This window comes from Balearica regulorum, chromosome 1 (genome assembly GCF_011004875.1).
Source record: "Balearica regulorum gibbericeps isolate bBalReg1 chromosome 1, bBalReg1.pri, whole genome shotgun sequence".
NCBI lineage: Eukaryota > Metazoa > Chordata > Aves > Gruiformes > Gruidae > Balearica > Balearica regulorum.
Genome location: NC_046184.1, coordinates 29984573 through 30010284, shown reverse-complemented (window position 1 = coordinate 30010284; position 25712 = coordinate 29984573). Strand labels below are relative to the sequence as shown.

The 25712-nt window shown below is 39.9% G+C and overlaps 1 protein-coding gene across 2 annotated transcripts in view; it reads right to left on the bottom strand.

The window, feature by feature from the left end:
• The window catches only part of TMEM168 (transmembrane protein 168), a 30282-nt gene extending 8351 nt beyond the window's left edge, over positions 1 to 21931 (bottom strand). Inside the window, exons 1-3 of one of the 2 annotated variants that reach the window (XM_075744117.1) lie at positions 21676 to 21931; positions 16502 to 17768; positions 2094 to 2236 (exon numbers count right to left, since the gene is read on the bottom strand). In XM_075744117.1, coding sequence (XP_075600232.1) covers positions 2094 to 2236; positions 16502 to 17638 — 1280 coding nt within the window. In that variant the 5' untranslated portion in view covers positions 17639 to 17768; positions 21676 to 21931. Of the gene's footprint in view, positions 1 to 2093; positions 2237 to 16501; positions 17769 to 21284; positions 21568 to 21675 lie in introns of those variants that run through there. The other variant, XM_075744110.1, reaches the window with a different exon arrangement.
• Between the last annotated feature and the right edge of the window lie 3781 nt (positions 21932 to 25712).

The window sequence follows — 25712 nt, the reverse complement described above, 5'->3', positions numbered from 1 at the left end:
ATAGCAATTGGTGATATTTTCCCCTGTGCATATTTTCTCTGCTATGAAGTAGCACTGTTCTAAATTCAAATTTACTTGCTATGTACAGTTTATAAACAATTCAAATTACTGTATTTGAGTGAGGGACCACTATCTCCCCTCCCTTCTGTCACACTTCACTTCAAAATGTAGTCCTTACACAATCCCATGCTATTCCTGCAGCTGAGAGACAGAGAGGGAGAGAGAGAAGCTGCGATGTGAATGCGCTGGGCTTCAATGATTTCATTAAGTCCCACGGAAATGGCACTGTCTTTAGACAGGCATTTGTTCACACACAACTGGAAAGAAGCGCAGGGAGAATGATTGGTAGTCTGCACAAAACATCATGCAAACTAGTTTCTAATAACAGACTAAAGAGAAATCCAAGTGTGCATTTTGCTCAGATATTTTGAATTAATTTCTCTCCGTTCTAAACTAGCCGTTATTCAATATGGTACTCACATAAATACAGTAATTCTTCTGTGCGCTGTTCGGATGCTGATCTTTCAGCATAAGAAATGTGTTTCAGATGAAACTTAGAAAATGAAAGTTCTGAGAAAATTACAAACTAGACCTGGAACAAACCATGTATATATAGATGTATATGATGTGCATATATAACAAAAGAGTCCCTGGGTTCCCTGGGCAATGGACGGATTTTATGGATTAAAATACAGAGATGGTCTTACTCTACTAATACAAAATAGAACTTCAGTTTCTTAAATATATTTATGTGTGTATGTATGTATTCTTCATGTATTTTGTTTGCAAGCTGGTATGCAAAGTTACCTGCTTTCTTTTTTGGTCTAGCTAGTTAAATTTTGTACCTCCTCACCTGTCTAGTGCCTTCATGAAGGCTAACATTCCACTACTACAATTCTATTGAATACATCATAATTTCTGTGTGTCTTAGCAAGTGAAGACTGGGCCCAGTACTGAAAGAGTCAACCTTTGTTAATAAGTAAGTTTAGCTCTGCCAGGTCCTAAACAGTTGCTCAAGAGTATCTCATTCACTCAGAAACTACAGGGAACTGCCACAACCAGAATAATATAATACAATGAAAGAATTAAATTATTGCCATGGGAACAAAAAGAATTTATTTCTATTGTAATGTAAATTTTGAAAATTTACCTTTTGTATCCCTAACAATAATTGACTACATGGATTTTTTTAAAAAGAGTGCACAGCTGAAGACTGTAGACTGAAGTTCAAAAAAATTGTTTTTACGGTATTTTGCACTATTTAAGATACAGTGATCTAAGATCAGCACTTAAGATCAGAAACACTACCTTCTGTTTCTTTGCCTGTGATTTTTTTCCCTATCCACTGAATCCATTACACATACTGTGAGCTGGGCAGTTTTCATAAATTTGGCAGTTCTATTTTTAAGCCTCTCACTTCAACTTACCACTCTGTTTCTCTTGTAATGCAAATAGCTTACATAGATCTTGTTTATCATTTACAAAAAAATGTGTATGTGCAATTTTAATTATACGGCTAAAGAAGGATTTGCAAGTATAAAGCTTGTAAGAAAAACACATAAATGCACAAACAATAGTACAATTCCTCCACCTCCAAGCATTTCTCATATGGTAACATTATACTGGAACAAAAAATCAGCTGTAAATTCACAATACCAATAACTGACATATAGTCCACTCACAAATCTAATTTCACCGTCCATTAAATGTAGACACCATCTCATTTAATAGAATTCAAAATTGTTTTAAATTGATCTGTTTGGTTTGTTAAATCTCCTGTTATAAAATATCTCCACTCAGTCAAATGCCCCCATCCTTCTTTGGGTGAGAAACAGACTGTGGAATCTGCCTGTGTACGATTGATTCGTAAAGCATTCATTGGCTTTCTAAAATCAAATTAAACACATTTAAAAAGGTGGAGTTGGAGCTACTCATTCTTTTTGGACAGGTGAGGAAAAGGAAAGATACAAAATCTGCCTATTATTTAAATTTGTATGTAATTATGGAAAAATACAAGCAACAGCCCTCCATTGCCTCTACTAGCTAACAGTACGCTTACAGTACTGTGAAGTTGAAATATATGCTCACTGTACCTGCAAAAGTTGGTGGGAATCACAACAGCATACCCAACACATGTTCCTCCCAAGCAGTTTCCCAGCTCATGGAAAAGCCCATGAGCCATGGACTCCAGAGGTAAAATGATGAGAAATGCACTCATGAAGATCCCATTGGTTGGCTAAAAAGAAAACAGAGAAATTTATGTATTGCATGAAAAATCCTTCCTATCTGTTGGTTATGGTTTTATGAATAATTCCCCATGTTTGATGAAACATAATTGGGTCCTGAAACATGCAAGTTGTTATACGTAACGTATACTTATTTTCCCACATATTACACGGTGAAGTACTCTAAGGACAAATGAAAGGCCAGTCTGGGGGTTTGAGGAGAAGGTGGGTGGTACGCAGGGATCACTCTTCTGAAAGAAATGCATCTGAACACTAACAGCACAGGACTTAGGTTTAAAAGCCCTGATCATAGCTTAGCTTTACCCATTTAAGCAGGAAAATCAAACGCCACAAAATTATTTATGTACAAAAAATAAGAGTATCTGTAAATATCTGCAAGATTAGGCCTTAATCAGTAAAGTACAACACAGAATATTACATACCTAGCATCAGATGATAGCATACTATATTACATAATTAAAAATACAGATTTAACCACTCCAGCTTTTTAACATCAAGAGTTTGTAAAATATTCTTTGTGGAATACTATGTATCACACAAAAGATGACTTGTGGGAACATCAATGAATATTATTGCAATTAAAAAGACAATTCTTTATCAGCTACATTAATATCAGATGAGAAGGGACATCTACTACAGGACTTTGTAGCATTCACACAGCTTTGTGCTTTGAGCTTTCCTGTTTTGTAGGTAAAAAACAGTTTTGGAAAAGATTATACTCACTGATACGTAGATGGTTTCTGTAAAAAAAACAAGTTTCAAAAGTTAAGTCTCAACCACTAGTACTAGTAAAATAAAAATGGACTTCTGAAATACCAGCTGTCAGCAAGAGGCAGAACAGATACAGGTTCGTTTTAATTATTTTAATATGATGTGACTGCGTTTAATGAGGCATTACATGCTTTAGGAAAGGTAGAAACAGTATTATAATATATAATTAAGCAAGAACTTTAATATCCATGGTGCAGTTATTAAATATTAATGTTTTTTATGTAGCAAAGGAAATAAATTTATAGCTACGGATTTCTGTCTTGAGAAGAGTCCTGTGGCCTCTGACCACATTGATGTCATATCCACCCCCTCTGCATAAATCTACAGTATTAATGTTTTTTAAAAATCTGGATATTGCCTTATTGTTTAATGCTCAGTGATTTGATGTTGACTGGTAGTTCATCTTAACACATAGACAAAGGTATTACTAATTTGGAAAGAAAATTATACTGAATAAAATTACACCTAAACCAACTCAGTTCTTGTTGGCACATGGCACTAATTCAACTATATTCAGCTTTTAAACACGTAAATATTACATCACTTAGTCTGAAAGAACAACTTTACCAACCTAATGTGCTTCCTGCCCTAAAGAAGAATACTGTTTGCCATTGTACTTCTGGCAGAAGAATTTCACCTATGTGTCCATGAAATGGTGACAGCAATACTTTTAACCACAAATAAACACCAGAATCTGCTATTAACTGATAATTGATAACATTATTAACTGATAGCACTGTTCTCAAATAACTGGTAACTATTAACTGATAGCATTATTCTCAAATTCCAACATCTTGAACCACTATAAAACTATATCCAGCTCCTACTATGCTTTATACAATTCATGACAAACAAAGTTTATTTGTTTAGCTTCTAGCTCTCAAGAATGTGAGGACATGACATTGAGCAGACATTACATCATGTTACAGAACAACCACGGAAAGCTTCCCTTTACCCACAACCTCGCACACCTTATCACAAAAGTGTAATTAATACGTTCATTGACTTGCTAACATTCGAGCGACAAAACTGGTTCGGATAGAACAAGTTCATCAATAGGTGGTAATGCTAGTGTTAACACTGTGATCCGATTTCATGTGGTATAATGTAATTTGATGTTTTGAAGCTACAAGGAGCAATGTGTGCCTTTGAAGTGCACACACATTACAGGAGATTCACAATCACTTTTACGTACATTGTTTTCTTAGCCATCTCAGGAGGTACATGGCATCATTCCAGATTTACTGCCTCTCCCTGTCTCCATCTTGCCTACACTCAGAGGTCAGAATCAATGAGGAAGTGGGCAGGTGGAATGTATTGAGGACAAGCGCAGACAAGCATTCGCATAGTGATTCTCAAGTTTCGTGTCAGAGAATAAGGATTTTCAGAATTAATTTCCCCCAAATCCACACAATTACCTGAAATCACCAGAAGACAGGAAAGCTTAAAAGAGTGTAACAATTATGGTGCAACCTCAACTTGTTTTGTTGTCAATAAAGAGAAGAAAATTCTGTAATTAAGACAGTATAATTTTTGTTTCAAATGTATCAGCAGAAAGTGCTCAGTTTTCCAAATACACTCTGAAAATAAAAAGGACTCAGACCACCAGCAATAAAAACTTACAAAGATTACTTTCTGTTCTATAGAAACCTTGCAAAATATAAGACTGATGAAATAGTGGAGCTCTCTAGCTAAATTAGTTTCAAGATTTGGAGACTTACTTTTGCAATTGTAGACACCTAAGGGATAATTTGCTTTAAGTGAAAAGGAAGGGGAGGGAAGAGAAAGACTTGGATCCTGTAGAAATTGAAGGGCTTGTCTGGAAAAGCTTCCCATTTGCGATCGGTTAGTCAGAGGATTTTCTAAACCTTGGAAAGACTGAACACATGGACCAGGAAGTAGTATAATGCATTTTTATGACAAATTCAGCTTTTCCACCACATATAAATATGACTTTTCTTGGATCTTCTTCGAGCAAACTGCTCTTACATTGCATTAGTGTTCTGATCACAGTAAACACATTACAAAATAAAAACCATACTTGCCCATAAAAACTACAGCCATCATATTATCCTAAAGACTATTACTATATTATTATTTTATATAATTTTACTGTAGAAGTTTTCTTACAAAATGCCATGTTGCTCTAAACACTCCCTGCATTTCCTTAATCCCCTAAACCACATGCAAGTTATTAAGCCTACAGAGTGTTCTACAGTAACACAACTTGAGATCATCACAAAGATTAATAGTTTTCACCAAACTTCTGATTGAGTCTGATATCTTAAAAAAATATTTACATTTAACTGTTGAAAATATTCCTACTAATATGAAAATACTGGCAAGAAAATTCACAAGTACTTCTGAGATAAGGATCCTACACAGAAACAGTAAGGATCATCTCAGGGATCCACCTTGCTCTATATCCTGCTTTTAGTTTGTATCAAATATTAAAGAGGAATGGGAAATATGCTCTGTAGTGTTATGAATCAACTCTGCTTCATTTGAAGGTTCAACTTCATCTTCATTCAGTGGCCATCTTACACTATGAAGTAGGAAAGTATTGTTAGTAATGGATATTTTACATGTATAGACATCTATCTAATATAAAGATGCTGGCACTTGCTGTCAGTATTTTTTCAGCAGTTTTGATTTAGAAGAAATGTAAGACTGATCAATGATGTTTAGAGCAGCTCTTTAGTAAGAAAATAAAGTATTTTAATTCAGCGCTAAAAAAATGGTGACATTTTAAAATACTTAAACTATAAGAACTTCAAATAGCAAAATATAAGATCTAATTAAGTTAGTAATTACTGTAAACCTGAAGATAGGTCCCTCTTTTAAGATAACAGCTAAGATGCCAGGTGGAGACTGTCAGTGCTTTACTAAATCCAAAAGATTTGATGACTGGTCATTAATGGAGCAGATGGCCATGGATGCATAGGCGGAGCTAGAAAGGGATTTTGTTCTTTCATTTGTTCAATCCATTTTTTCATTCTGTTTTTGACTGCACTGGCAATCTCAGCCTGCAGTACATCCCTGTACTCTAAGTGCCCGTTCATTCCAGACAGACTGCTCAAAAAGCAAACAGAAGACAGGGACCATTCTTGGCAATCCCACTGAAAACATGAGAAGCCATTTTATCTCTTAGTCTTTGGGGGTTTTTGCCTTTGCCTCTCTCCTTCTAGATGAATATTTAGGAAATACACAGTGTGTTCTCATTTCGAATAACGTGGAAAAGGTAAAAAAAAATAATTCTTCTTTCCTCTGGCTACTGAAACAATTGACAATAAAAGTTGGGTGAGATTTGCCAGTAGTATTCTCTCTCCACTTTTTTCAGCTTTTCAAGCAACACTTTATTGTTAAATGTAACTTTGTCAAAACATCGGAAGTATTTAAAGGTGTTTTATAGCCATGATACATAATTTTATATTAATGGGTAACTCCAGTCCCAAGGAGTAAACTGCTGTTGAAAGTGGAACTGTATTTAACAATGGAGCATTACTGACATGTGATGGCCAAAAATAATGAGGAGGAAGAAAAATGACATGAAACATTAGTTTAAATTGGAAGCTAGTTACAAAGACCTACAGAAAAGCTCTTCTGATTAAAATAAATTCCTAAACAGATGTCAACTAAGATGATCAGAGAATCACCAAATGGTTGAGGCTGGAAGGGGCCTCTGGAGGTCATCAAGAAGGGCCACCTACAGCAGGCTGCTCAGGATTACACACAACAGATAACAACGGAGGAGGCTTACAAAGATGTCTTTGTGTATTTATAAGCAAAGAATCTGCCTTGCTTTCCATTATCCAAGCTGAATAATATTGGCCTATTTTTATATATCCACACAAACACACACATGTATATAAGGAAATATAAAAGAAACAGTTCTGCTTAGCTCCTCTGCAGTGACTCTGCAAAACTAAAGTAGTACATGCTCCATAAAGGAGAAGGCTCAGGAGAAAAAAGGATAACATGAGAACTAATCTACAAATATTTGATGGATAGCTTATTCCAAGAAATGAAAACAAGGTATGTATGTTACAGGTAAAAAGAAGCTTAAAGAGAAAATTTGTAAAGTTACAATGTAGATCAACTGCCAGAGGAAACAGTCTTATAACAAATTATTGAATGGAAGAATAGTCTCTGGAGAACAATACATAATCCATTACTTCTGACCATTAAAACAGAACTGGGAAAATCCAGAAAACAGTTTGTAGAAAATATTCATCACATTCATTGGCAGACAGATTTAATGTGTTATGTTTCCCATCCCTGACTCGTGTTCTAACCACGGGGAAGTCTGTGCTTTAGTCTACATACATTTGTCTCAGGAAAAACCAGAAGCGGTTGTCAATTTAAAAGCATACTAAATGGATTTCTGATTTTTTTTTTTTAATATAAAAATTTGAATTCTGAAATTAATGAGACTTTGACAGCAAAGCTTAACCCATAAATCTGATTCCTTAGACTAACAATGACTTCCTTTCTCTTGTCACCAGAGATCCCCTCTGGAAGCAGTGGTGAGAGCAGCAAGGTGTGCTGCCACTGCGGACACGAGCAGGCAAAGTTTCAGAGCCCCGGGACAGGACTGCAGAGGCCAAGCAGGGCCGAGCACCTACCGCAGAGAGGAAGATGGGCAGCAAAAATTTGAGGAGCAATGATGAGCAATGAGCAAGGGGGATTTAGGATCCAGCTTAAGAGATAATGAAAGAGCAGGGGAAGATGTAATAAATGTATTACAAAAGAAACTGAACTGACCAGTCTCTAAAGAAATAGCGAGACACAGAATCACAGAACAGTAGGGGTTGGAAGGGACCTCTAGAGATCACCTAGTCCAACCCCCTTTCTAGAGCAGGATCACTTACAGCATGTTGCACAGGGTCGCATCCAGGCGGGTTTTGAATATCTCCAGAGAAGGAGACCCCCACAATCTCTCTGGGCAGCCTGTGCCAGTGCTCGGTCACCCTCAGAGTAAAGAAGTTTTTCCTCATGTTCAGATGGAACTTCCTGTGCTCCAGTTTGTGCCCGTTGCCCCTTGTCCTGTTGCTGGGCACCACTGAAAAGAGTCTGGCTCCATCCTCTTGACATCTGCCCTTTAGATATTTGTAAGCGTTGATGAGATCCCCTCTCAGTCTTCTCTTCTCCAGGCAGAACAGAACCAGCTCTCTCAGCCTTTCCTCATACAAGAGATGCTCCAGTCTCTTAATCATCCTCGTAGCCCTCCGCTGGACTCTCTCCAGTAGTTCCCTGTCTTTCTTGAACTGGGGAGCCCAGAACTGGACACAATACTCCAGCTGTGGCCTCACCAGGGCGGAGTAGAGGGGGAGGAGAACCTCCCTTGACCTGCTGGCCACACTCTTCTTAATGCACCCCAGGATACCACTGGCCTTCTTGGCCACGAGGGCACATTGCTGGCTCATGGAGAGCTTGTTGTCCACCAGGACTCCCAGGTCCTTCCCTGCAGAGCTGCTTCCCAGCAGGTCAACCCCTAACCTGTACTGCTGCATGGGGTTATTCCTCCCTAGGTGCAGGACCCTACACTTGCCCTTGCTGAATTTCATATGGTTCCTCTTTGCCCAGTTCTCTGGTCTGTCCAGATCTTGCTGAATGGCAGCGCAGCCTTTCAGTGTGTCGGCCACTCCTCCCAGTTTTGTATCGTCAGCAAACTTGCTGAGGTTACACTCTGTTCCCTCATTCAGGTCATTGATGAATATGTTGAATAAGACCGGACCAAACACTGACCCCTGGGGCACACCACTAGCTACAGGCCCCCAACTAGACTCTGCTCTGCTTATCAAAACCTTCTGGGCTCTGCCATTCAGCCAGTTCTCTACCCACCTCAGTGTCCTCTCATCCAACTCACACTTCCTAAGCTTGCTAACGAGGATGTTACGAGAGACGGTATCAAAAGCCTTGCTGAAGTCAAGGTATGCAACATCCACTGCTCTCCCTATATGCAAGTCAAATCACCAAGGAGGGGAAAACCTGTCAGCGAGGAAAAGAACTGATGATGACCAGACAGAGAGGAGAAAAAAAAAAAACCACCAAGCAGGAGTAGCATGGCTATTTGAGAAAATATGGAGAGAGGCCAGAGGATGCAGCAGGGCCTCCAGTGGCAAAAAAGAAAAACAAATTAAACTGGACAAGCAAAGCCTGGGGAGGACTGGATTGAAAAATACAAGTCAGGAAGAAAAGATGGGGAAAATGAGGGAGAAAGACTGGATATGACCTGCATTCAGAAAAGTTATTTAATCTGTAATGTTAACAAATGTGCAAGTAAATATAGATGTTACCTAGAAAACTTTTTGCTATTCAGAAAATATTGTTGTTTTTAGAGAAGTTAAAAAAGTCACCATCTTCAATTCTATTAACACATCGTCAATTGAGCCTTCAAGAAACACCAGGCAATCAGACCACAATAAAGACTACAAAATCATTAACTCTCCCCACAACAATACTCATGCATACATTAAACTAACTTTTCTTCTATTAATAATTTGATTTCAGTAGTACTTCCATTTGAGTACAAACACTCAAGCATATCATGAATACTATTATTTTACTAACCCATAAAATTCACTAAAATCAAGAATAATGTACTGAAAGTACTGCATTCCATTACTCCACCTGTCTCTGACATAGTTAATTTTTCTCTTGGTAATATTAAATATAGGTCTTCCAGGGATAATAATTCTCTTTGGCCAGCAATTCAGAAAAACTGTACTGTTACCTTGGCATAGAGCACTTAGCAAAATCTGATTTTAAATTTCTGTGAAAAAGATTTCTCCAAACCTTTCCAAGATCTTTGCCTGTAAATTCCAAGACCTCCATCTGCAAATTTTTCATCATTTCATTTGCTTCTGAAAGAAGTAACGCCTGAATCACTTGCCTGACTTCTGCTGGATCCTGTCCCATCCAAAAGCCTAATTATGGACAGGCATGTGAGTAATTGCTGAAATGAGTAAGCTGGAGTTAAAGAGTCTATTGATCTGACTGAAATTACTCACGGAAATGTAAAGGCAGGTGCAGAACACTTCCTGCAGATTTTGCAAGGAAAATTTCAACGTATTCCCACAGACAAGTCAAGGTATCTTTCCATTCCAGCTAAAGCAGGGATTATTCTCAGAGACAGACCATGTCCCAATTGAACCATGCCCCACTGAAAAGCTGTCATTGCATTTTTGAATGCAAACAGCTTTAACAAGTTACTTTCATACTTCTCAGGCTTCCTGAGCTCTTCCTCTTCCAGTTTCAGACAGACCTGATGATTCCACTCTTCACATTTAAAGCTTGATCTGTCAGAGAGAGATTCTGCTTTCAGGAGCCACAGCTCTTCCCAAGCACATATCGAAGCACCAGGAACAGAGACTTTCAACTCTTGGCTTATTACAAGGGCTAAGGTCCCCTTAAAGAAAGGTCCTTGGCTAACAGGACTTTCAGCCTCAACAGTTCTGCATGTGTCACAAAACTACTGTGTGTGCAACAGCGAGCTAATTGACCTCACTTTAAAGGCCCTTCCACAAAAGGAGATTTGATATTTTTCTGACAATTTTAATCAAATAGGATACTTCTAGCCACCAATTAGCAGACAACTGTCTCTTTAGGTCTTGACCTTTCATACACTTGAGATTTATATGATGCACAGATATTACAGCTATTAAAATCGTTAAAAGGGCATACGCAATGAGCCTGTAAGTTTTCCGTGAAACTTTCCCTCCCTTCCACCACCCCGTTTCTGGCTGTAACCTCACACAGACAGCTGAGCTAGACTTTTTACATGCTAGAGCTAATTATTTACAGCTGACTGTTAGGAGGTACCTTTCCAAGGCTCAGGTTTTTAGGCAATTCTATTCATTATATAGGTCAAATGGCAGACCATGAAGTGATTTCAAGCCACCTCTCTTATCAAATGCAGTATCATTAAACAAGCTTTCAGTACATGTTCAGAGTGAGGAAAGGTATAAATAAAAAATGCTTCACCTTCCAGGCGACACTTAGCAGATTTCAAATATAATTAGCACTTACTAATTACGACTACTTACGACTACATAAATCCCAAACTGAAGTTGCAAAGAAAACTCTCATCTTGCACGTATGAAAAATGTTTTAAATGATTTTTAAAAGATCAAACACATTTTCAGGAACTGGTGACTGAGGAATACTTAGCATTCCTAAGAATGTAAGGAAAAAATATGTTGAAAATTTAAGTAAAAAAATCCATAATACAAGGATGTAAGAGTAGCTGTATTAGGCTGCACCAAAAGTCCATCTAGAAGGATGTCTTGTCTCCTAGGTGGCCAAATGGACTTCCTGAGCCACCAGTGGTTTCCATATAGTATGTAAACCTCAGTGAATTTGTTTACATGAACTTGTCCAGCTTCCTCCTGAGCCTCTGCAACTGCTCAGCACACACAGCATGCCACGCTACATAGCCCCAGAGCTAACTCAGCACTCTATGAGCAGTTATTCCCACCTGTCTGGCTCCAGCCTGCTCCTTGCCAACTTGAATCCCCTCAACTTTTGCACTGGAACTGTTCATTTATTATCTCTTACTGTTTACATTCTCTCACATCATATACAATACTTTATATGTTCATCATACTTGCACTTAGATTTCTCTTTTCCAGACTGAAGCATCCTTGTTTATCCATTCCCTCCACATAAACTGTTTCATGTCTATAATGAATTTCATCACCCTTCTCCGAAGCTTTGCTTGTTTTCTTATCTATAGGATGGCAAGTAAGAATTGCAATGTTACTCAAAATACGGAAGCTATGGATTTATACAGTGGCATAATGATACCTCCAGTCCTTTCCTAATAATACCCAATACTTAATTTGCTTTTTTGACCACTAATAAACATTAAGCTGATGTTTTCATGGAAAGGCATCTAATATAGCCGTAAGATGTCTTTCTGCCACATACTGACGTCACTGGTTTGTCTGCAGCAAAGTTTTCTTAAAAATAAACCAAACTGAAACAAAATCCTGAAATCCCAACCCATTAAGTATTTAGCAATAACTATTATTTTTTAAAGACGAAAGGCAGAGAGTGTTCTCTAACACTCTGATTTGTCTCTTTAACTGTTACAATACATATAAATCACCATAAGGAAAGTACATATTCACAGGAAAAGCTTATTTTCTGCATTACTGTCGAGCTTGTTAGACCTCCTGAAACAGTAGACTCAAAAATCCAGCAATAGATTCTGAAGTTGAGTCTTGAGCCCTTGAATTCCCCCTACAAAGAAGAAAAAAGACTAGTTTCCTTAAAACTCTAGAAAAAAACAAATGCCCTGCAAAATGGTAAATTGTGCGCTCATGCATCATTGTTTTCTTACTTCTAATTATTTTGAAACCTGACACTATCCAGAAAAATACAGAAAAGGCCACAGTATCCTGCAATTGCTATAATGAACAATACATCCATTTATTAAATTATGTTCTGGCCAGGTCTGATACAGTATTTCATTTTCTGACAACAGATGGAATAGGCACAGTGATCTGCAAGGCAAACATCACAACATCTTCTGAAGTAGAAATTATTTTAGTTGGAGACAACTGCATTCTTAATCTAATTGGTTACTACAAATACATGATGAAAGAAATATAAATATAGTAAAAGAAATGTAAATGTAATTATCTACTAAAACTAAATTATCATAATAAACTGAATTTCCTGACAAGTAGAAGTAGTCAATCTGATGCCTTTCACTTGTGACACTACAATTACTCTTTTTTCCCACTGAATAGGCAAATACACAACCTATCAGACAGAGGTGATGAGCAACGGCTTATCTTATTTACACACAGAACACTAGAAACTGAAATTAGCTAGTAACAAATACTAAGATTTTAGACACATTGCCAGTTTGCTTCTCGTGAATGGTCCTGCACAAGTCATTCCACAGCACACCCACACTTTTTCAGAATTAGAGAGGCCTGAAAATTATCAGACATGTAACAGCTGCAGTTATTTTGGGGCAGAGGACAGAGACAGAAAAAAATGACAATGAATTATCAATCAATGTGAAGAGAAAAAAGTAGTAAGATGGGTATGAATCCAATCCTCCTTGCTTACACAGACAGCTTGCAGTAAGGAAGCAAGTTCTAGAGGAAGTGCCTGTGTGCTTTAAACAGATGGCATGGGGAGAGGAGCTCTTCCGCTGAAGGGCCACAGCAGGAGATCCTGTCCAAGCCCGGTGGTTAAGTCCCTGCAGATAGGTTCTGGGCTCCACCAAGAGAAACTGCCTCTCTCTGGTGGCAATCTGGACAACTTCTGCGCTTTGTTTGTTCTGACTGCTTTCTTAGGTGTAACTAGGTGGAGTGACTCCATCCAAGTAATTTTAAAACTATGTAACAATTAACTAATGTGTCTCAGCATGTTAAAAGAGGAAATTAATAAGACTATTTGACAGAGATGGTAAAAAATTGCTTTTACTGAAAAACAGTCATCTAGCACATAAAAATTAAAAAATTACATTTTGATAAAAGCACACAAGTCTCAGAAGGAAAAGTATGGAAGTTATCAATATTAGCATGCTGATATTCCATCTTTATTATTTCTGTCTCCCAAACCACCTTCCCATTTCTTTCAGTGCACTAGTACCTTCACTTTCTGTAAACGCAGTTTGGGGATTTTTCTTCTCTACTTCTTTTTGCTTCTATTTCTTCCTTTTGTCCTTTCTGCAAGCCTCCACTATAGCTATGTGTGCTGATACTTTTCCAGAGAAAATGCAAAACTACGCAGGCTTGTCTGTTAACTTCCAGTGCTCTTCATGAAAAAAAACCCAAACCAAAACCTCAAACAAACAAACAAAAATACAAAACCAAATCAAACAAAAAACCCAACACACAAAACAATTGTCCATTTCCTTTTCCACCAAGTTCTTTAACACCTTTCATCCAGGAGGTTATTTAATCTAAGAAAATCCATGGGAATGGGCAGCAAATCGTGTTGGAAACACTATGTTATTTCTATAAGCTGGATCTGCCATAAATAATATATAATTTTTATGTAATATTATTATATATATGTAATTCATTTAAAAGATGCACAGGTGCAGAAACAATTGTTGTTGGGTTTCAGATCAACTAAAAAGAAAATAGACAGCAAACTCCATTTTCACCCTGTTGCAACTGTGACACCACACAATGCACTTAGGCACCGAACAAGCATTTTGAGAGAAATGTACGCTTTCTGCTAAAGAAAAGACAATGTCCTTAATTCAGAAATGGAAAGAAAAGTCAAAGAATGCTGAGAGATTTTAAGAACTAGTCTTTCAGAGGACATACCATGTAGTGCATAACCAGACGTGAAAATAAGACATTTAGAGCACATGCTATAACAATTTCACAGTTTATCTGTTGATCTCTAACACCATTAAATGCAAAGCAAAATTAATGAAAAAATCATTCTTAAAACATAAATTTGCCTTGATTCAATTAAAATAGTCCATAAGAAAAGCCCCCAATCTAGTGAGCATTACTAGGGTTCAACACTGTCATTTACTTTGAAAACAAATTTTCATAGAATTATTTAGGTTGGAAAAGACCTTTAAGATCATCAAGTCCAACCACTAAACCATGTCCCTAAGCACCACATCTATGCGTGTTTTAAATACCTCCAGGGACAGTGACTCAACCACTTCCCTGGGCAGCCTGTTCCAATGATTGATAACCCTTCTGGTGAAGAAATTTTTCCTAATATCCAATCTAAACCTCCCCACCACAACTGAGGCCAATTCCTCTTGTCCTATCACTTGTTATTTGGGAGACGCGACCAACACCCACCTGGGTACAACCTCCTTTCAGGTAGTTGCAAAGAGCAATAAGGTCTCCCCTCAGCCTCCTCTTCTCCAGGCTGAACAACCCCAGTTCCCTCAGCTGCTCCTCATCAGACATGTGCTCTAGACCCTTCACCAGCTTTGTTGCTCTTCTCTGGACATGCTCCAGCACCTCAACACCATTCTTGTAGTGGGGGGGCGCAAAACTGAACACAGTGCTCGACGTGCAGCCTCACCAGTGCCCAGTAGAGGGTGATAATCACTTCCCTAGTCCTGCTGGCCACACTAGTTCTGATACAAGCCAGGATGCTATTGGACTTCTTGGCCACCTGGGCACACTGCTGGTTCATACTCAGCCAGCTGTTGACCAACAACCCCAGGTCCTTTTCTGCCAGGCAGCTTTCCAGCCACTCTCCCCCAAGCCTGTAGCGTTGCATGGGGTTGTTTTGACCCAAGTGCAGGACCCAGCACTGAGCCTTGTGAACCTCATACAGTTGGCCTCGGCCCACTGATCCAGCCTGTCCAGATCCCTCTGCAGAGCCTTCCTACCCTCAAGGAGATCAACACTCCCACACAACTTGGTCTTGTCTGCAAACTTACTGAGGGTGTACTTGATCCCCTTGTCCAGGTCACTGACAAAGCTATTAAAGAGAATTGGCCCCAATACTGAGCCCTGGGGAACACCACTTGTGACCAGCCACCAACTGGATTTACCTCCATTCACCACAACTCTTTGGGCTTGGCCATCCAGCCAGTTGTTTACATAGTGAAGAGTACACCCGTTCAAGCCATGAGCAGCCAGTTTCTCCAGGACAATGCTGTGGGAAATGGTGTCAAAGGCTTTACTAAAGTCTAGGTAGACAACATCCACAGCCTTTCCCTCATCCACTAAGCGGGTCTCCTTATCATAGAAGGAGATCAGGTTAATGAAGCAGGACCTGCCTTTCATAAACCCATGCTGGCGGGGCCTGATCACCTGGTTGTCCTGTATGTGCCATATGATGGCACTCAAGATGATCTGCTCCATAACGTTCCCCAGCACTGACGTCAGACTGACAGGCCTGTAGTTCCCCAGATCCTCCTTCGGGCCCTTCTTGTGGATGGGCATCACATTGGCTAACCTCCAGTCAACTGGGACCTCCCTGATTAGCCAGGACTGCCAATAAATGATGGAAAGTGGCTTGGTGAGCACCTCCACCAGCTACCTCAGTACCCTTGGTAGATCCCATCTGGCCCCAATACTTGTGTGTGTCTAAGTGGTGTAGCAGGTCACTAACCATTTCCTCTTGGATTATGAGGGCTTCATTCTGCTCCACATCCCTGTCTTCCAGCTCAGGGGGCTGGCATATATATATATATGGGCAGGTACTCGTATAGCACAATGAGTTCAAAACCAAAATAATTTCGTAAGCAGGTAAACTTGAAATACTTGGCACAATTCTTTTGCCCCAGAAGCATTAATTCTTTCCATTCTGCCCACATAAAGAAGCTGGTATGTTCCAGTTGCCTTAACAGGCCACAGTCACAGCAGCACAAAGTGTTAAATTTGAAGAGCATACTGGTGAAGCCAAGGGTTCCAACTCTGAATTGCTGAGCCACAGCACAACATCAAATGCCACAGGAATTTTAAGGAACCAACAATTCTCAGGACTATTCTCAAGAAGGAGATCGAGATAGAGAGATTATTATTTACCTGCCAAGAAACGGCCCCCAAAACAGCAGTTGCAACAAGGCTGAAGAATACTAGCTGTTCCGAAATTAAACAGAAGTGTCGCATTCCTTTGGATGCCATAACTCTGGCAAGGCTGTTGTTTTCTGCACGGTGGGTATAGTATACCTTGTGACAGTCATTTAGTTTTGTGTGAAATCCCCAAAGAGTTATAAAAAAAATCACATGACAGATCATCCAGAAAATTCCAAAAATAGAAAAACCAGGTATCACAAAATACCAGAGATCCAAATCACGTAGTTTAAAGGCTGCAAGAATGAAAAAGATTAATTCAATGACTCCAACTGAGATGACAGAAAGTCTTCTGCAAATTTTACCACGGTACAAGTAGGGCTTCCATCGTTCAGTAACTGAAAGTCCACTGAAGTAAACGTCGAGAAGGGGATCTGAAATCAGGCAGCTGAAGAAACATGCCAAGGCAAATGGGTTTGTGGGGATTTGCAGTGATGGAAAAAAAAGTAAGGATGCAATGGCTCCAAAAATTGCCAAATTTGGAATTGCCAAAAAAGACTTCATACGTAAGTCAATAATCAACATGGCCAAAGCCATGACCAACAAAATAATGCTCATAGATTTTTCTACCAGCATAGTTGTGCTGGCAATTGCAAATCCAACTAGCTCCAAAAATTCAACTGTTGTCAGCAGAGTTGGTCGATGATGGATACAACCACAAATCCTCTCAACCAAAGCACATAATATCCTTAAAACAATGGCAGAAAGGAGTAAATATTTAGTAGCTTCTTCTTTCACATCTGTTTTGAAGGCAGAATTATTAAGAAAGCAGAGAAGGCCAAGCAAAAAACCAAACCAAAGATTGGAGAGACTCAGACTTGCTGTTTCCATTGAAAAATAGTAGTACAGTATGCTGGCAATTCCAAGAACAAAGAGCCCCAAAATAAATATTACCAAAATCAGTGCATCTGCAGTTTTTTCCCATCTGACATAAAGGCCCATGCAAATGGCAACCAGTAAGTTGATTCTGGCAAGATAGCCAAGGTATCTGACTGACGAATGCATGTTCGCTTCTCTGTTTGCTTCTTCTAGCCTGGTCATTGCTGCATAGAGACAATGACTAACACAGTAACGCAGTGACCTACACATGAAAACTGCAGTTAAGGGATTTTACCCACTTCACTGAAAGTAAATATTTGGGTTTCATCCAACAAACAGAAACCAATAGCTGCCTTTTGTAATATCATTGCAATAACAGTGGTCCAGAATCACTGAAGTCCTGGAAGAAGAATTAAAATAAGTGTTAGTGACAAATAATTCCTTTTAATCATACACTACATAAACATGACACATCCCTTCTCACCAAGGAGTTTAACTTCTAAATCAAAAACCACATAATGAACATCAAGTGTGTTGCTAACGGTCATCCAAATTGGGGTCATTATTAAAACCAATATAAAATAGAGTTTGCATAAATCTTATTTCATAATGTGAGCAAGAGGAAAAGGTAAACCAAACATGGCCTGTGCAGTTTTTCCACAAAAAACTTCCACTGGGTATCTATATTGGATATCTATGGATATCCAAAATATTCCTATGATATCCATTACCTTCTAAACTATTTTAATATTATTTTAAAACATTGTTTTACTTCACCATTACATTTGGTAAGTTCTCACTTTATACTAAACCTTTTCACTATGCTTTGCAAAGCTTCTTTTTACTTACTGTTAAACAGCTACAAGATTTACAAAAAGAACTTTGTAATCAGTTAACGAGCTTAAACCCACAGTAGATCATGAAAAAGGATATTACCATTATCTCCATTTTGCAGGAGGAGGGTGGACACACAGATGCATCAACTGATTAGGCAACATTTTCAGAGACAAAATTCAGACTTTTCTCAATATACAATCAAAACCTTTATTTTCACTCCACAAGACACTTTTTTCCCCACAAAACCAAACAAAACAATCAGGATAAATACTGTATTTCAAACATAAGCTTGTCCGACCCAGATCCATTTAATAGACACAGTTTTCTTTTCAGTATGGTATAGGAACAGATAGTAGTATTTTTAGGGGGAATTTTGTAAGAAAACGTGGCTAGGGACCTCTCACTGGAGATCATTAGTATCTTAGGGGATAAGTGTTTCCCTGGTCTCAACTCAGTCTTGAAACACGAGGACCACTGCAATCCTACTGGTGTTAAAACTTACTGAGTTTACATATAAACAATACTATTAATTGCTATCATTAGAAACAGAATAGTTGTTGAGGAAATTCTATTTCCACTAAAATCTCCATCTCACTGTATCTCTATACTTTTCTACTTACCACAAAGTTGTCAGAGGCATAGTTCAGAGCTCTCGTTAGAGGCAAAAAAGGTTTGTACTTTGAAGCCACAAACCTGCTCTGTATGCAAAATGTGTTGTAAGTGACAAGAATTACTCAGAGAACAAGCTTTCTGTGAAACTATGTGTAAAAAGAACCACATCTACTTCTGATTTTTGATCCTTTTGTGCCTAGAAATTCTAAACCAGGAGTCACTGAACAAATAAAACAGACCCTATACCTCCAGAGAAAACAAGGCAGAAAATAACAGGTGGATCACAAGAAAACACAGAAACAAGAAAATCAACATCAGTATTTTTTCATCTCTAATTTTCTTAACAAGTATCACAAATTACAAAGAGCCCCAAAACTACCAGTCATCCAAATTCCTTTAATTAGAACTTACTGAAATTCTATGTAGTACTTATATTTTTGTATAACTTTTTGTTTTTAAAGTTATTAACAAAAAGTTTGTCTAAGAGTATGATTATAAAGGTGAGGGGCAGAGTCCCTAACAAGTAAGGAGACTCACATGTAGCCTTTATCATTTTTTAATTACCCATCTTGAAGAGACTTCCAAAGAGTTAATGGTACGAGAGTGCAGCCAATGTGTCAAGAACACTCAGAGCTAGGTTATAGCTTACTGCTTTTGTTTATAATGCTGGGCAGGAAGTATGAAAGGACATCTTGACTGAAACTCAAAACTTAGACTTTATTCTTGCTTGATTTTTAAATTCTTGTTTTTTAAACCAGTGAACAACAAAAGACAAAGTGATTTGCTGATTTGAAGACTGACATCCACTGTAAAACCAGCTTGAGTAATTCATGTAGAGACATGCTACTACTTTTGTTTAAATTACATAAGTTTGCTAACATATATTTTCATATTATGCAAAATACCTAACAACATTGCAGATATTACTTGGACGAACTAAGCATTAAAAATCTGTTTAATTGAAACAGAATACATGTATGACAACTTGAGCCATTTACTTCAAATCCTACACATGCCCCTCCACCCTCCCAGTTATCTCTCGTTCAAACCGTGAATAGAATTACAGAATCATTTAGGTTGGAAAAGACCTTTAAGATCATCAAGAACAGAGGAACGATTTCACATCTCCTTCCAACCCACGACACTAACGCACAACTACTGCCACACTGAAGCCCATCTGCCACTCTGTCCTGTTATCTCGATTCCTGAGCCCTTCTGGAACCCCTCCAAGTCAAGGGACTAACACTGTACGTATTCACTGGGACAACGGCCTCACGGAAGTCAGCAGGCTGGCTCATTCGCAAAGGCCGGAAGCTCCCGCCTAACATCTGGCTTAAAATCTTGCTACTGTCACTAAATTATTTTCTGGTGGGATCACTGCACTAGCAAACTCCCCTGCAGGCAAGCAGCCACTCTGACAGAAAACTACTCTGACTGGTTCAGCTTGTGCCAAGCAGACGGAGTTTTGCTGCCATTGTATCGTGAGAAACAGGGAAGAGAAGCTCCTCTGCTGCTGCCCCATGTGCTGCGCCGGGTGCCGGGGCAGGGGAACATGCCCGTTCCCAGTGGAAAGACACAAAGTCCGCTCAAGCACAAAGTATTCACAAAATGACAGCTCCAACCATGAATGCAACCTCCTCTTCCTGATCTTCTAGCCAATTAGCAAAAAGATGTACTGCTGAACCACACTATTAATCATTAGTCTTTTTCTAACCAAAACACATGGTCAACCTCTTGGTAAAAAGAGGAAAAGGCAGCATTTTCATGATTAATGTATCCCATCAGGCAGATATTACTAAATAAAAGGAATGCAGCAATTCAGCCGTTTTTAATAGGAAATTTCAGTTCTCATTTGCTCTTTAAAACATAGCTATTGGTTACTCAATTCTGTTAAGATTTTGACTGTTTAGACCAAAAAATGTTCAAAGTTGGCAGATAGTTCTGTTTCTTTTTTGAACTAATGGCCTTGGAGTTTCAAGTTGCAACACTTGAGCTACATATTTGAGCAAATCACGCTTAGCTCCAAAGCAGAATGTGTAAACCCACTTTTAAGTATCTGTCAACTTTTGCAAACACAATCTTAAGCAAAACCTGGAGTCTAAGTAGATTTAGAGACTAACTTATCCAAGAGCTTTCCTGTATGTAAAGGAACACCATTCCCAAAGTAATTTTTACCCTAATTTACCTAAGAAAGTAGAAAAAAGAACCAAAATCCCAAGACGGTTCAGTAGTTTAACTGCAGTTGATTTAAAGTCCAGCTGAGGCCTATCTAAAACACCAGACCCACTTTCCTTCAGCTTTGTTCTTCCAGTTTAGCACATATTTTTTTTAAAAAAGCAACTCTGCGAGTCTTTTTTTTAAACAAACAGCCGTAATGAGCTAACGCATTAGTACAGTAGCCTTAAACCTCAGAAGAACAACTCCGTTAGTTTTCAGACGTTAATACTGAGCCCACAGTACAGATTACCGGTGTCAGCCACAGGGAGAGCACCCGGCCGAAGCACCAGCTGTCGGCCCGGCCCGGGAAGTTTAAGAAGGGCATTTGACTCTGTGGAACGGGCGCTGCCAGCCGCGAAGCTGCCGGGGCAACGCCGCTGACCACTACCCGCCGACCCGGGAAGCAGCTCTGTGCAGACGGCCCCCGCCCAGGGCCCGGGCCTGCCCGGGGAGGCCGCTCTCCCCCGGGACTGTCCACCAGGCCGCCCGGTTGCCCGAGCCCCCGCCTCGTCGCGGAGACAGGGCCCTGCTCCACGAACACGACTCCGGGGCAGGCCCGGCCCGAGCCGCGGGGGACAGAGGCCCCACCGTGCCTCCCGCCCGTGGGAGTGGCCCCGGCCCCGGCCCCGGCCCGCTCTCACCTCAACAGGCGTCCCGGAAACTTCCCACCCCCCGCGCAGCGCCGCCGCCATGTCGAGGCTGAGTGAGGCGTCCCGGCTACGGGCCGCGCCAAGGCTCAAACGCCGCCGCGGCCGCCCGGACGGTGAGGCCGGCGACTCTGCTGGAGCGCAGCTCGCCGCGGCGGCCAGGCCGGGCCTGCGCCTTCCCCGAGCGACGAGGCGCTCGGTGGGACGGTGTCTGCGCTCCGGCGGCACCAGCCAGACCGGGGGCAGCTGCCGGCGGCGGGGAGAAAGGGGGGGGGGGTGCGCCCCCCCGACCCCCGCGGGCCTAGGGCAACCTGCAAAAAATCCTCACCTTTAGCGGGAATAAGAGTTTTCTTAACAGAAACACTTATTGCTATATTGCACCCTGTATTGCTTCTGAGGGAAGCTCTGCTCTCATTTAGACCGCTGTACCCGAGCGAGGTAGGGAGTGATGTTATGAGGGGCCATGGGGCAAGAAGCTGCCTGGGGTGGAGAGGAAACACCCAGAGCAACATGGCCCATCCCCTGTAGCTGAACCCAGCACTGAGCCGTCCGGTCCACGACGTGTAGGCAGGTGAGGAGAGAGGAGAGCAGCGCTAGTATTGCACCCTGCCAGGGCCAGGCCTCAGTCAGGGCCCTGCTGCGATGCTCCAGCTGTCTGGAGGCCAGAGCAACATTTTCTTACAAGGAGAGTCACCTACATCTCCCCTGGTGTCTATGGGCCAGAGTGTTCCCATCAGCAGCTCCAGCCCCACAGCTGCCTCCCTCTTACGGAATTCAGTAATAGCTAGATGATAGGCAAGAGTGAAAGCACATTCTCCCCCATAAACAAATGCAGTGTTAATAGGCTGGAAAAATGGAAAAAAAAAACCAAACCAAAACAAAACCAAAACAAACCCAAACCTATAAACACTGTCCACTGGTGCTTAGGACACAGAAGAGGGAAAGCTGTGTTTGAATCAGGACTGCAAGAGACTGACCCCTTTCTAGCCTTTTCCACCATTTGCTAGCAGGAGCCTTCTTGAAGAGGACCCTGGTCCTGGACTGGCTCATGCTTCCCAAACAGAAGCTTTCACCACCCTTGCATTGTACAGAAGGCCCACGACCATCTGTGGTTCATGACACTTTGTGTTAGAAACACGTGTTTTGAACTGGCCCTCGCAGGCAGGTAGGCAAGAGCGGGAAGTTTCTTGATCTTAATAGCTCCATTGCTTAGAGAGGCAAAACAAGGGTAGCTCGGCTTTGAGCAAGTTTAGCCAGCTGCTGCACAGGGGCTCTCTGAACTGCAAGAGGGCTGGCCTGCTGCAGATTGATGTCCTCTGTTCTGTAATCCCTTCATCACAACCAGCCCCTTCACGCCCTTAGTCAAGAAGCACGAGTGCTGACCAGGGGCAGCTGCATACTCAAACATCTCAACTTTGACAGTCTTTCCTGCCTCAATTGTTCAGATAACTGATTCACAAGAACCTCAGCTGTCTCAAAAATCCTTACCCCTCTTCAGATTTTAAATAAAACTGGCCAACAGGCCTAAAAGCCACATTAGTTAAAAAAGAAAAAACCTAAGAGGTTTTTCTTTAACAAGCAGAAGAGCAGACATCTCAGTTGCTTAGTAAATGTCACCTGCTTCAGATGCTTTACCCACATCATGGACAACACTTAGTTGGTACTGTATCTGTCCAACTGTGATTTAGGAATACTCTCCAAACACCTATTTGTTGAACTTCTTGGGAGAAAATTTTACTTAAAAAGTAAAAAAACCCAAACCCATCACAACTAAGTTTCTGTGCAAGTTTGTGACATGCAACCCTTCTGAAGAATTCTTTCTGCTATTTACAGGTACAAACAATGAATTGAGGAAAATTGAGGAAATGAGGAAGAAGGAGCAGAAAACCTGAACATATACCTATCCCAACTGCAAGGAATCAAAGATATGCTGATGATTAACGGAGATGCAATTAAAAAGACTTAGAATGATCACACTTTTAAAGCCAGTCAGCAAGTCTCCCTGCAGCAGAAGAGGACAGAAAGATTCTGCAGGAAGCAATACTGAGAACAGCTGTGAAATCATGTTTTCTGATCTTCACTGTCAAGTAAGAGGCCAGAATATACCAGCTGGGCTCTGCAGTGCTGGGGACACACTTTGCGTCTGCTGAAATCTAATTTTCTTAGAATCTGGATCTGATTCAGAGCTTTGCATTTTCAGTCCTTTGGGGTTCTTTTTCCATTGCCATCCTTTCCCAACAACTCCAGGACTCAAAATCACCATACAGAAAAATAGAACAATGACCTCAAAGGGTCAACGTACAAGGGGTGCTGCAAAGGTATTTCAGGGAGATGGAACAGAAATTCCAAACATCTAGAAAGAGAAGAGAGGAACTGTATTAGAAAGTGATTGCATCCTAAGCAGGCAAAGAAACATGATGCAGGATCAACTGGAAGAACTCCAAAAACCCTTCTGTAAAGCAAAAACCCCAATGGAGATGAAGCAGCTGAAAGTACAAAGTTTAACATCTTTACTATAATTCAGTTGTTTATAAAACTATTTTCTTGACAATAAGGAAAATGACTATGCAGTGGTTTCACTGGATTTCAACATAACCCATTGCACAGGAAGAAAAAAGGATGACACCTGTACCCCAAAGAAACAATTTTAAATTTTTTTCAGTTTGGTTTTTTTTTTTTAATAAATGTGCTTTGTTCACAAAAAGTAGTGACATAAAGACAACAGAAATGCAAATATACATTTTTTTTCCTTTTCTTCTCCAGCACCTTAACAACAGATCTCTTGCACAGTCATAATTTTCAAACATTTCATAACCTAGAAACATTCTTCTTGCACCAAAGTCAAATATCCAACAACTCCTGATATCACCACTTTATTGTTCAGGGAGGTATAAGTATTTGTGTAAATTTCCTCCTCCACCACAATCTACTGTCCCTTGAAAAACAAAACAACAAAAAATCCAACCCTCCCCCCCCAAAAGACCCCTAAACAAACAAAAAACCACTTCAGGTATTTAGAATGAGCAGCAAAAACCCCAAGCCTTTATGAATCTCAGCTCCCTAAACCACAAATACAATGGTGTCACCAACATGCCAAGGTTTAAATTTTAAATGTTAATATTTTAAACTTTTTTGGGGGGATAAATCTTGGTCTGAATTGCCTTTTTGTATGAATCACAAACTAATTTACATTAACCTATACCAACATGTATGTTAGCTGGTTAGGTACACTTTGAAGTATGCACAGATTAAGTTTCCATAAAGAGCTGAATTTATAGCACCAATATTTTAGCTCTAACATGAGCACTGCTGGAGTCAGTGGTTAACTGGGAAGGTGAAAGGCTCTGACTAACAAACATTTTACGGAACGTGAAGTGGTAAAGCATTAGATGCAAATACTGACTTAGAGCCAATTTTGAAGCCATTGTGTATTTAATTAGAGAAGTATTCTCTGTAAAAAAAAAATTAAAAAGTCAACCATGATACTTGTATGTCTAAGCTTTTTTTTTTTTAACATATCAGAATATAATTGTTTGGTTTGTATAACTATATCATTCAGATTGAATAACAAATTTGAATCAGGTATTAGGGGATGCTTTATATTTAAGAAGAGACACAAAAAGCTTACGTTAAAGAATAAAGCATTGCAGTCCAGATCATGTTTGAGTGTAAGCTGGACCAATGTGGGATGACTATGTAGGAGACAGTATAAAAGAAAAACAGGTAGGTCAAACTGCGACACTTCCAGTGCAAAACTTCCATGGAAGGAGTAAGTTTCATTTTTGTAGCAATTGCTGTAAAATGCACACTACAACTTCAGTTTATCTGGTAACTTCTGTATTATAAATACAACATGGTAGGTTAATATGGTGTAAGGTATATTTCATCACAACCACCTGTGAAACTATATATTAGTCTTTTCTACTGTTTTGCTGAAGTCAGTCTTAAAACCATGATGTGGCACCTAGTTCAAATCAGTTATTATTAGGCACTTACATATAGATTTAACAGCCTAACATTCATATTTGAAA